Source organism: Arachis ipaensis, chromosome B5 (assembly GCF_059453495.1).
Source record: "Arachis ipaensis isolate K30076 ecotype BB chromosome B5, ASM5945349v1, whole genome shotgun sequence".
NCBI classification, from domain to species: Eukaryota; Viridiplantae; Streptophyta; class Magnoliopsida; order Fabales; family Fabaceae; genus Arachis; species Arachis ipaensis.
Window position 1 is genome coordinate 149390770 of NC_142440.1, and position 13550 is coordinate 149404319.

At 36.2% G+C, this 13550-nt stretch overlaps 1 protein-coding gene across 1 annotated transcript; it reads right to left on the reverse strand.

Moving 5' to 3' along the window:
- Positions 1–10619: 10619 nt before the first annotated feature.
- LOC148566196 (uncharacterized) lies at positions 10620–11342 on the reverse strand. Its single transcript, XM_088487429.1, has one exon. It carries the CDS (start codon positions 11340–11342, stop codon positions 10620–10622), a length of 723 nt encoding a protein of 240 aa, XP_088343555.1.
- Between the last annotated feature and the right edge of the window lie 2208 nt (positions 11343–13550).

Consider the following 13550-nt stretch of genomic DNA (forward strand, 5'->3'; position numbering starts at 1 on the left):
CCAAGATGGGTCCAGCTTGATGTTCCAACCAATCTTGTTTGTCATGGCCCAATAATGCTTACCCTAGTTACTCTTTAGTTACAAGACTAACGAAGTATCTGTCCCAAAAAAAAAAAAAAAAAAGACTAACGAAGTAAAGGTATTTGTTGTCTCTACCAAACCATCTTATGATCTAAACAATTATCAATTAGTTGCTGCAGGTATAAAATAAGAGTCGAATTTCTGATATTTATTCAACTAGACGAATGAGTTAGATATTTGGCCAATTTAAGTCGGTATGTCCTTATGAGTATTTTATCCTACCCATTTTTTGATATAATATATTTTTTTTGTTCATGGTATTTTTCAGTCCGATAGACTAAGGTATTTAGCATGGATCTGAGCTTCACTTAAAGGTCTGTCACTAGTTAGTGGGTTGCTGCATGCACAAGGCGAAATTCAAATTCCAAATACTTATTTAAATGGACGAATGAGCTTATCACTTGACCAATCAAGTTGGTTTTTTGGTATAATATTATTTTTTTGGTATAATATTTTAGAACCTCCCATTTAAGCAGGCCCAATGTTTGGTTCCATGTAGATTTGGGCTTCCATATCCAACAAGTGCATCCGAGTTGTTTTGTTTTGTACAATTTTGATTTGACCCAATGCCACACATAAAGTTTGGGTCAAACCACAAAAGAGTTATTAATTATAAACTTTGGTTGTTGAAGGCCCAAATATAAATAAACCCTTAGGCCACACCCAAAAAAAAAAAATAGAGGTAGTTGTATTTTGAAATAGCAAAATAGATCATTTTGAAGAGGGAGATTCGTGGCTGAGGCATGTGATATAATAGCAAAGCTGTTTTCCTCAAACAAAACCCCACCGGATTTGAGTCCTAGCGTAGTTGCTAAGTTAGTGTGTGTGAGTGGTAGGGGTGTGCATGGTTCGGTCCGGTTTGAAGATTTGGTCTGGTTTCGAACACTTTAGAAGCTAATTTGGTGTGATTTTACTGGGTCAAAGACTGGGTAAAGGTCTCAAAAATCGACCCGGTCATTATTTCGGGTCGAGTTTGGGCCATGACTCGGGTCTCCCGAACTCAGCCCGTGGCCCGGTTATCATATACAATTAATATTTTTTCTGTTATTAGTGATGGATGATAGCTATTCTTATGTGAAATTTAAGTACTGTAAACCTTAATATTTTGTTTTATTAGTTATTATAAGATTATAAGTTAATGTTTTATGTTTAAAATGCATAAGATTTTAGACAAATGCATAATATTGTGTTATTTGTATTGATTTAAATATTAGGTGTTATTAGACAATATTAGTATTGATTATGGATATGCTTTAATTTTAGAGAATAGTTGGTTCTTGTTATATTTTTCTAAATGAATTTTACTATGTTAAATAATGGTTGGAGTCTTGAAAATTTAGATATTTTCACATGCTAGCTTATAAGAAAGTATCAAGACAATGTAATGTTAATGGCTCGGTTTTCACTCAATTTTTATCTGGTATAATCGTGGCCCGAAAATATATAGGTTTCATTGGGTCTAAAGTCGGGTTCGGATCTAATAAATATGTCCGGTGTATATTTCGAATCGAATTTGGGTCATATCAAACCTGATTTTATCCGATTCATGCACATCCCTAATGAGTGGAATGTGTTAGACCAAAAAATAAATAAAAAAGAGAGAGATTCTATGATGTGAATAGGCTTTAAAAAAAGCGAAGCAAGTAACCACTGCAGCCATGTGGAGTGGCTGTTAAGCTACTACTAAGGTTTTTCTTTTTCTTTTTTTATTTTTAACTTTTTATGATGAGAAGTGGACACAACAACTAATTTCTCAAACCAAATGAAAATTAAAAATGATTTTTATTGTTTACACTATTATATAATGAATCATCTAACCATAAATAAATTTTTTTACTTAATGGATGTAAATTCAAATCACTTTTAAACAATCAGAATTATATTTAAAGTATTTAAATATATTATGCAGTCCATTAGAAAATTTATTTTCTATTCACATTTATAATATATTATATTTTCAGTCTTCTATTTTTAATGTGATTTTTAGGAACTTTTTAATTTTTTTAAGAGCATCTCCAATAAAATATTTTTGAAATATTATTTTTGATATTTTAAAAAAATTAATTAATTTAGGATTAAAATTTGTATTGGAGTTGATTGATAAAATAAAATTGGTATTACTTTAGAAATATGATTTTTTCTTAATGAAAAATCAATAAAATTTTACCACTTATATAATTATATTGATAAAATTATTAAAAATAATCTAAAATTCTAACTAAGATTAAGTATTAAAAGAACAAATTTTACTTTTAATTTTAAATTATTATCTGTTACATATGTGGAAATTATTTTTTTTATGGAAGTTACGGTGCTGTATTGGCCAAATATTGAGAATGTAGGTGTATTGCCGAATGGTGGGATTCAGTTTCAACACGGTAGGGGCGTGTTGACAGTGCCTTAGAGGCGTGTCAGGCAATGGAAACACGCATGTGGGCGTGGTGAGGTGGGTTGGAGGGATGTGTGGCACAGCCCTGCCAACACGCAGGGGCGTGTTGCCTCTGAATCTTGGCAGGCCAGCAGAGTCTTTGCTCCTTTCCGAGGAGTCTGGAGCAACACGGGGGGGCGTGTTGCAGGTGGTCTGCATGCAGGGGACAGCCCCCCACTTCGGTAATTAGCAACGTTCAAAGTCCCTCTATAAATTGAACTTCTGGAACCATTTCTCATGCATGAATGCTTCATATGTTTACTGTGAGAGGAGAAGTTGAGAGAGTGAAGAGATAAGTGTAAGAATTAAGTTTTTTTGTGTGTTGTTGTTGAATGCTTCACAATTTGATTGTGAGAGAAGAAGTTGAGAGGCTGAAGAAGAGTCTATTAAAAGATATGTTAGATGCCAGATTTTTTGTTTGTTGGGTTCAACCCTATTCACGGATATGTCAACCGCATATGCCCATGCGAAGTATCTACCCTTACTTTGCGATTTCGAGCGGATCCATACTTATAGTTGGGGGTCAACATGTCTCACGCATCTTTATAGAGCACTATATCGTGCATCACGGTATGATACTAAGGAGATGGATGACCCTCTTAATTTGTTGTTTGTTTGGGCATGGGAGTGACTGTCGTGTATTGCGTCCGTACCCAGACAGTCCCTTCCACCAGCTGAGATACCAGTTGCCATGAGATAACAATTCCTATTTTAGTCCTGCATTATATTGAGAATACATATTTGATTGACGGAATATGTTTTTTAATTTTTTCGATGAATTGTGTTCCAGGTGGAATCATTCGTATCGGAGCAAAGCTTAGTTATCGAAGATCGTAGAGGTATTTAGGCAGGAGATAGATAACATGGACGAGGTAAATATTTAAGGGTCATGTGATTATCGTATCCAAACATTAATATTCTAATATTATCTGGCAGTTTGTGTGGCAGCCATACGAAGAGTTGATCATACATGATGAGTTACATAGACACCTTGAGGTGTGTGACATCGTTGTTCCGTTATTGTCATTCGAGTGTGTCGAATGGCACTCTGCGAATCGAGTGATGCGTCAGTTTGGCTATGCACAGTCTCCCCCCCCCCCCGGCGGTAGCAAGAGAAATTTCACTGAGAGAGCATTGCATCACTCTTCGCGGAGTGCAGCTCTATGATTAGACAGTTTTACATGGGAGATGGATAGAAGAATAGGACAACCGCCGTAACACTCGGTTGCGGGATCTACACCCCGTCGGTGGAGTACCGGAATTGGTACGTGGGGAAACAGATCCTCTCCAGTGGAGAAAAAAATTGACCCTGTCCAGTGGAAGATCTCAACCCCTAATAAAATCAACGGTCTTAATTACAACTATAATTATGACTATCACTTTCTTTTTCTAGTATTCTCACGTTCCAGCTTCTTTTATTTTTATTATCTTTCCCGCGCTTATTTTCTCTTCACCATCTTCTCTGAAAAATTAAACTTTTGAACTTTTATTATATTCTTCTTTTCAAGAAGTTGATGTCTTGTGATGCTAATAGAAGGCCATTACAAACTCATTTTAACGATAGCGATTCTTCTCCTTCGACATTGAGGTTTTGTACTTTCATATTCTCATTCTCATTCTCTTTTATCTAATTCCCTTACTCAAGTCTTCCTTTCCAATCATTTGATAATATATTCAGTTTGATATTTTTTTTCAAGCTATAAGTTTTCTGATTGAAAATTAATAAACTGTGTTGTATGAGTACTTTTGTTTTTTAATGTTCATATTCCTGTAATTGAATCTTTAAATTAGGTTTTCTGTTAACAATTAAAAAAAAATACTTTTTTAATATTTTTTCTTTTGAGTCTTGTTTTTATTTTAGGATGTCCAATGATTCTACTGTTTTCTTAAATACCCAAAATATGGACGTAGAATTTGATTACTACTTAAATTGGGCAAAATCTTTAGCACTGTAGAAGAGGCATGACAATTTTGGATTGATTATGGCGGGAGGATGGGATTTGGTGTCCGCAAGCAATATTCTAACAAAAATGCAGATGAAAAAATTCTAAGTCTTAGGTTCGTCTGTGCCAAAGAAGGTGTTCGTAAATCAGACAAAACGGATTCTTTTACTGTCATTTCTAGACTTAAAACAAGGAGTAATTGTTTGGTAAAATTAGGAATCAGATATATTAAAGGCATTGAAAAGTATGAGATTCATGATTTTTTCAGTGAGCATAATCATCCTTTACATCTTTCACAGACAACTCACATGTTAGCATGTCAACGAAAAATATCTCAGGTTCAAGCTCGAGAAATTGAATTGGCAGATGACTTAGGAATCACACAACGGGCTTCATTTGAATTGATGAGTAGACAAGTTGGTGGAAGAGAAAATATTGGTTATATACGTTTAGACCAAAAAAATTATCTCCATACCAAAAGAATCAGAAGCATGCCATACGGGGAGGCAGGCAGCTTGTTAACATATTTTCAACAAGAATCTCTAGAAAATCCATCATTCAGTCATGCTATTCAGTTAGATTTAGAAGAACAAATAACAAATATTTTTTGGACTGATGCAAAAATGATCATGGATTATGAATATTTTGGAAATGTGGTTACTCTTGACACTACATATAGTACTAACAATGCTTGTAGACCTTTTGGTGTGTTTGCAGGATTTAATCACTTTAGAGGGATAGTGATATTTTGAGCTGCACTTCTTTACGACGAGAGTTCAGATTCATTTGAATGGCTGTTTAGAGAGTTTTTGAAGACACATAAAAACAAGAAGCCTCAAACTATTTTCACATATCAAGCTCTTGCAATGGCTAATGGTTTGGCTAAGGTAATACCTGAAACATATCATGCTTTATGTTCTTGGCATTTGATGCAAAATGGCATAAAACATCTTGGTAATTTGATGAAGAATGGTTCTTATTTTCTGTGAGACTTTAAAGCATGTATATATGAATATGTAGATGAAATTAATTTCAAAGGAGCATGGGATAAATTATTAGATGACTATGATCTTAAGGAAAATAAGTGGTTGATGAACTTGTATAAATTAAAGAAGAAGTGGGCAAGATGCTATATGAACAATGCTTTCACTATTGGCATACGGAGTACACAGCTCAGTGACAGTTTGAATGCAGACCTCAAAAATTGTATGAAATTAAACCTAAACATAATTCAATTTTTCAAACACTTTGAAAGAGTTGTCAATGATAAGAGATACAATGAACTACAAGGTGAATTTCAATCCAGACAAAAGTTACCCAAATTGAAGATGGTAAGTTCATCATTATTGCAACAAGTTTCACAAGTATATACCTTGTCATTGTTTGATCTTTTTCAAGAGGAGTATGACAAATATTCTGCAGCTTGCATAAGAGAAATAAATGAGAGAGGCTTTGTTTATGAATATCTGGTTGCATTGTGCAATGAGAATAAAGAGTTTAAAGTAACATTTGATCCTTCATTGAGTTCAATTTCATGTAATTGTAAAAAGTTTGAGATTTTGGGCATTTTGTGTTGTCACGCAATCAAAGTTTTAGATGTTAAAGATATTAAATTACTGCCTGATCAGTATATTTTGAAGAGGTAACAAGAGGAGCAATGAGTGGATTAGTAAAAGATATACATGGAAGAATATATAGTTAAAGAAGATACTTGTCTTACTAGCACATAATGGTTTAAGCAAACCTGTCCTAAGTTAGTAAGAATAGTCACACAAGCCTCTGATTATAAATAAGCACGTGTTTTTATGGAAAAAGCTATGGAGAAGTTAAGTAAAAAAGTTGATGATATCTGTAAACTAAATTTGTGATTAGAAATCAACAATAATGATTCTTCTCTTCCAATTTAATGTACAAACCTTCAAAACTTAGAAGTTACAGGTTTGAGAAGAAGAAATGGTGTGAAAAATTTTAGAAGGCGTCTAAAAAGTTGGGTTAAAAAGCAACCCAAACATAAGAAGAAGAGTCAAATTAGCAACACTTCACAACAACAATAAGACAATGTAGTTTAATAATTTATTAAATAATACTATTAAACAAAAAATTGGCCAGAAAGATGTAAAATTATAAATTAATAGAGTAGGTGATATGAGTATAATGTTGAGTACTTTAAATTTCTATATTTTTTTATATTTATTTTAGATTATTTTAACTCTTATAAGTTATTTTCCTTTTCATGTTATACAGGTCAATTTGTTGTATGGTTCAATATCTCAAGAAGATGATCATGGCTTTAATAGGTTATTAATAGTAAGTTTTCTTAACTATTTGTAAATTGATACTTATATATTATTTAACATGATAAATTTTTTTTATTGGTGTTTAACATTACTATGATTATTTATATCCAATAGAAACCGTTGGATGTATTTCTTCAACCAAATATATTTGTGAAAGTTTATAAAATTTAAGGTAATTTTTAGTTATAAAATATCTCAATAAATAATTACTTATATTATTGTAAACAAATTATTTTAACATTACTTATATTGATTTTTTTTGTAGAATATTGGATACATACTAACAGACTTTTTGATGCCAAATATGCTTGGATTACTATTGATAATAGAAAATATTTGACTGAATTATTGAAATAGAGTTGTAATAAATCTCACAAAAATAGAATGGTGTAAAATAGAAGAAGGATCTGTTATTTATAATTTGTTTTTTGGAATATTTATCTTGAAATTTCATGTAATTTTACTATTTTGATGGATTAGAACTTGTATATAATCTTTTTCTTCTATTTCAATTGGTATCTTTATAATACCATATCTCAAATTATAGAACATATACAATTACTTTGAACAATAAATTCATGCACAATAAATTTATTCCCATGCCAATTCGTACTCAATATCCTATTACAATTTTGAACAGATATTTTCTTCCCATGCTTCTCATTTTTAACATTAGAATTTTCATACGAGCCAGACAATTAAGTGTTTTTATGTCTTCGTGGAATTCTTCACAAAAGCGTTCGCTTAAACTGATTGGATCGTCACTAACTCATTTGCTCTGGCAATAATCTACAAAATTAACAATTATCTGCAGAATTTGAAAATTGCAGACTCAAATTCTGTCATACCAATTAAAAGCAGTGGCTACTTTGCATAACAAAATAATATAATCAAAATTTAATCACCACTAAATATGATTAAGGTCTAAATAATGAAAATAAGGTACTACTTGATAAGTAAAGTCATCAAATTTTTTATAAATTAAACATGATGAAACCATAAGATGATTGTAGGAACAATAAAATTGTTTACGCAAGCAGAACTTACAACACATATCCTTCAAAACCTCATTGTTTTTCTATACTTATTTTTAAATGACACCAAATGCCTAATTCAAAACATAGAATCTTGAAAATAATTTTGTTTAAAAAAAAAGACAGCAAAAGAATTGAATAAAATATTGTAAAATAGCAAACACAAACTATGGCAATTCAAAGAAAAAAATTAATTTTTTTCATCTTGTCATCCACATCAGTAATAAAACCATTCATATCCCAAATGCATAAGGTACCTGCCTAATTGCAAAACTAACCACACAAGTTCAAACCAATTATTATCAACAAGAATTATTAATTTAGGGATTTAGTGATTGAGATCGAGAAAGAGAAAGAAGAACGTGAAAAAATGTATTCAAACCTTAGATTCTACTCGCAGAGCTGTTGAAGTAGGAGAAAGAAGACGAGGAATGAAGGTTCTTCTTGTTGTTATTGCTGGAAAAGAGAATAGAACGAGTGGAGTGTGGAATTGAAGATAAGAAGAAGAGTTTAAAGAATTTGAGAAGAGAGAGCTTCTTCTTGTTGTTACTGCGACAGAAGATAATGGACTCGTGGAAAGTGAAATCGAAGAGAAGAAGGGTTTGTAAAAATTGGAAAAGTAATAATCATAATTATAGTTGTAATTAAGACCATTGATTTTATTAAGGGTTGGGATCTTCCACTGGACAGGGTCAATTTTTTCCTCCACTCGAGAGGATCTGTTCCCGTACGTGGATTTGTACGGACATCTGCTGAGATTGTTAGAGCACGTTCCTCAGCATCCACAACAACATCCACCAGTCCCACGGCCACCAGCACCACAGCCAGCACCTCATAGACCACCTCAGTATGCAGTGTTTGAGCTGTTTTCGTATTATATACCACAGCCACCAGACCATAGTCATGGTAGCCATGATAGTCACCACAGCCAGTACAGCTACCACAGTCAGTCCAGCGACCACGGCGAGGCCAGTCATCACAGTAAGCGTAGTCAGCATAGCGGGCACAGTCAGCACAGTCGGCACTCTCAGCAGGGTCAGTCCAGTCGGCACTCTCATCCCATACTATACATTTCGGCCGGACAGGAATGGATTGACTTTCCGTCAGTCCCATGGCAGATTCCCGTAGACGGTCATGGAGATCAACAAATACAGCAATGAGTCAACGCTGGTTTGGGTGGTTGTCCAGATCTTACTAGTATGCCTTCACCAGCAGAGGTAGATGATCCACATCGGGCATCAGTAGATATGGCCGCTGGTATGCGGGGTCTTGCTTCTGATCACACCTTAGGGCGGTCGTCTTGTGATAGTGGGTTCATCGAGCAACATGCGATATTTGAGGTTGTTGACGAGTTCAACCCCGGTGCATCTGCTCCTACAGAGGCAGATGGGTCCGCCACTCAGGCAGAGGTAGGTGGGTCGGCTTCTTCGGCTATCGATGACTCCGTCAAGGGTCATCCGTATGACCTACGAAGGAAACGAAATCCACCTAATAGGTATACTCCGTCGCGGTTCAGTCAGGGCATGATGGGAAATGGACTGAACTAGTTGGGTCGAAAGAAGTGAATGTAACTGTTTGTTAATCTGTTTTTAGAATTTAGTATTATTTTAGAAGTAACTGAATGTAACTCTTAGTTAATCTGTTGTATGTTTACCTAATCGAAATTCAAAATATGGTCTCAGAATTAAGTGAATATAATTCTTCGTTAATCTTTTATATGTTTACCTCACAAAGGGATTAGATGGTAACATTAACATAACAATACAAACACGACGAACAAGAAAAACATTAATGGATAAAGGCAAATTTAAAAATATAAACACGACAAACTAGAAAAACATTTATGGATAAAAGAACCCTAAACATACAAACACAAAGGCCAGATTTGGTCTAGGAACCACCATCGTCACCAGCACCACTCGGTCCAGCACGCTGAGGACATCGACTCCGACTATGACCCTGTCTACCACAAAGACGGCATATCCAAGGACCACACATATCACGTGAGTCCATTTCATTCAAGTATCGGGTTAACTTGGGACGACCTTTCGATGTTCTTCTCAAGGCGGGATTAGCGACCAATGTAGGTCCCTGATAAGCAGGCCATGTTTCTGCATCGCCTAATGGTACAAACTCAAATCTGTAGACCTTACGAACCTCTGTCATCCTGTACACATCATGCATATACAGCTGCCAATAGGGGTGTACATGGCCCGGCCCGACCCGAAGACCCGGCTCGGCCCCGAACACTTTAGGAGCTAATTTAGTGTGATTTCATCGGGTCTAGGGCCGGGTAAGGGTCTCAAAGATAGACCCGATCATTATTTCGGGTCGGGTCCGGGCCATAGCTCGGGTCACCCGAACTCAGCCCGGTCATCATACACAATTAATATTTTGTGTTATTAGTAATAAATGATGGCTATTCTTATGTGAAATTTAAATATTGTAAACCTTAATATTTTGTGTTATTAGTCATTTATAAGATTATAAGTTAATGTTTTATGTTTAAAATGCATAAGACTTTAGACAAATGCATAATATTGTGTTATTTGTATTGATTTAAATATTTGGTGTTAGACAATATTAATATTGATTATGGTTACGCTATAATTTTAGAGAAGGGTTGGTTCTTGTTATATTTTTTTAAGTGAATTTTACTATGTGAATTGTGAAATAAAGGTTGGAGATTAGGTGATTTTTACATGCTAAAGACCCGATTTTCACCCGGTTTTTACCCGGTTTTCACCCGGCCCGAAGGTGCGTAGGTTTCATTGGATCTAGGATCGAGTTAGGGTCCAAAAATTAGACCCGGTCTATATTTCAGGCCGGGTCTGGGTTAAGCCAAACCCGGTGTGGCCCGGCCTATGTACACCCCTAGCTGCCAATCGAGTCGCTGGTTTGCACAACAAGCAATAACATGTCGACATGGTAGTCGTTCCACCTGAAAGTGTCCACAGTCACACGTTCGCCGTGCAAGATCAACTACCAACACCTTTCTATTAGGCATTTTACGAACCTCAAACACCTCGTTTCGTCTATCAAACCGGTGCACAACTATATTCCTAGCACGTTGCATATTTGCTTCTATCCGTTGTTGTGCAAATACAGAGTAATTAAATCCAGCACGCTTGCATTCGTGAGTCTCGGCACTCTTCCGCGTAAAAAGTTCATTTAACCGATAATACGTTGCTCGGATGAGCGCCAACACAGGGAGGTTTCGGGCACCCTTCAAAACTGAATTAATGCACTCCATAAGGTTCGTCGTCATATGGCCCCATCGAGATGCCAATACCCAGTGTCTAAGTCCAATGGCATCGCACCACCGGGCATATGTCTCGCCTTGCTCTTCCAACCTCTTGTAATTGATGTTGTACTCCTCCACTGTCCTTGAATACCCTATGTTGACAACAAGTTTTTGCAAGTGCGGTACTTTGAATGCCCTTAAGAAGTTGCTACCGATGTGCCTTATACAAAACATCCACCATGCTCTCGGAGGTTGCCAATCACCACCGGAACGATTTACTGCTGCCTGGATTGACTCGTGTCGATCTGAGATCATACCCACACTGTCTGATCTAACAACATGCCTTCGTAGATTCCTTAGAAAGAAGTGCTACGCATCAGCTGTCTCGCCTTCCACCAGGGCAAAGGCGATAGGCACAATGTTCTGGTTCCCATCTTGTGCAACAGCAACTAGAAGTGTACCTTTGTATTTTCCGTACAGATGTGTGCTGTCAACTTGAACTAGAGGCTTGCAATGCTTGAACGCCCTAATGCATGGATAGAAACTCCAGAATACGCGATGAAGTATTCTGATACCATCTGCCTCCTCAGTCCCGTTGTACAGTGGTCGTGTTTCTATTTGGACTATTGAGTCAAGCATCTTCTGAGTCATGACCGAGAGCTACCATGGCAAAGCTTGATAAGAAACCTTCCAACTACCGAAAACTTTGGCTATGGACTTCTGCTTTGCCCACCAAGCCTTTCGGTAACTGATGTTGTAGTTAAACCTTGACTGGATTTTCGCAATTATAAATTTGACCTTGATGGACGGGTCACTCTCAACCAATGGCCTTATAGCCTCAGCAACTGTGTCCGAGTCTAACTTGGAATGATCTTGTGAAATCATTCCCATGGTGCATGTGTGCCTGCCGTTGTATCTCCGTATCTCCCAACAACATTTTTTCCATATCAAATTAGCTCGGATAAGCCAGTCGCACCCACGCCCATACGTTTTGCATTTTGCATAGAACGTCAATGGTTCGGACTCATAAACATTGTAGTCGACTCCTCTAGATATAGTGTAACTTCTGATTGCTGCGACGACAGACTTTCTAGAACTATACTCCATTCCTATCCTGAACTATTCGTCCTTAGGATCAGCAACACCTATAAAAAGCAAAAATCATCATTCATTGATCCATCCAAAATATAAATTTACAAAAACATATTATTCACTCATCATGTACCTATGTTTGCATATTCCGAAAATTTCGGTGTATTCATCGCGTCAAGATCCAAATTACGCATAAAAGGTGGGACGTTCATCGGTTGACTGACTGCGGGGTGAACCTCCACATTCTCCACTCCTGCTTCATCTCCTACATCACCATCCTTGTCTTCATCACCAGCTTCATAAGTGGCTTCGAAGTCCTCTTTCGCTGTCACTGTTCATTCATTCGTACACTGCAGCTCTATCATCCTCTATATCTAAATCATTTTGAATCTCATATGCATCTACGTCTTCAAACTCAACATACAGTTCAATCTGTGATTGTCGCATTTAAGTTTGTCGGTGAATCTGGAACATATTTTGCATACTCTCCTCGTCAGTGATCGGCATGATATCAAACTGTATTAGACCATCAAAAACTATAACCGAATTCCGGTATAATATACTGCTCACTATCCTCAATATACTGTTCTCCATGCTTTGACAGAGACCGTTTTAAAGCTCGATAAACATCATGGTGCATGGAACCACAAACAAAAACGGATTCTGACACACAAACCTCACTCCCTCATGAGTATTTCGTATAATCTCACCATTGCGATACACTATCACGTTTGCGGTACCCTCCATTACACTAGCAAAACAATCAAAGAACACTCTTCCTCGCAATGAAAATGGTACCGGACTTTGCCTTATATAGATGAAGTACTCAGCACGCCCACCCCCGCGATGCTAACTCAGCACGCCCCTCGTGTGTTGCAGTCTCATGCAATCAGACTTCGCCACGTGGCATTCACGCCCACCCATGTGCTGACTCAGCACGTCCCCCCATGTGTTGCAGGTTCGTGCAACCAAACTTCGCCAAGTGGCATTCACGCCCACCCATATGCTGACTCAGCACGCCCTCATGTGTTGCAGTCTACAAGCAACACGTACCCCATCGTGTTGAAAGTATCTTCTGACACCACCAATCTACAAATACACACACTGCACCAATTTTAATTCCATAACCAAATTATTTTGCCTTACATATGATCCCATAAATATTTGTGTTATCTTATAAAACGCAAAATGAAATTGAAATTGCCAACGAACTATAACTCAAATGACATAATTTTTTCTTCTCACTTAAAAATTTTAGATTTGAATTTTACTCTTAATTTAAAATGAAAAAATAAAATTAAAATTTGATCTACCATTGAAGATGCTTTCAATTTTGCCAAATTACCTATATTAACCGACTACATAGCCAAAAATTATAATATTTAAAAATAAATTGAAAAGGCTTAAATAAAAGATTGGAGGGCCAATATT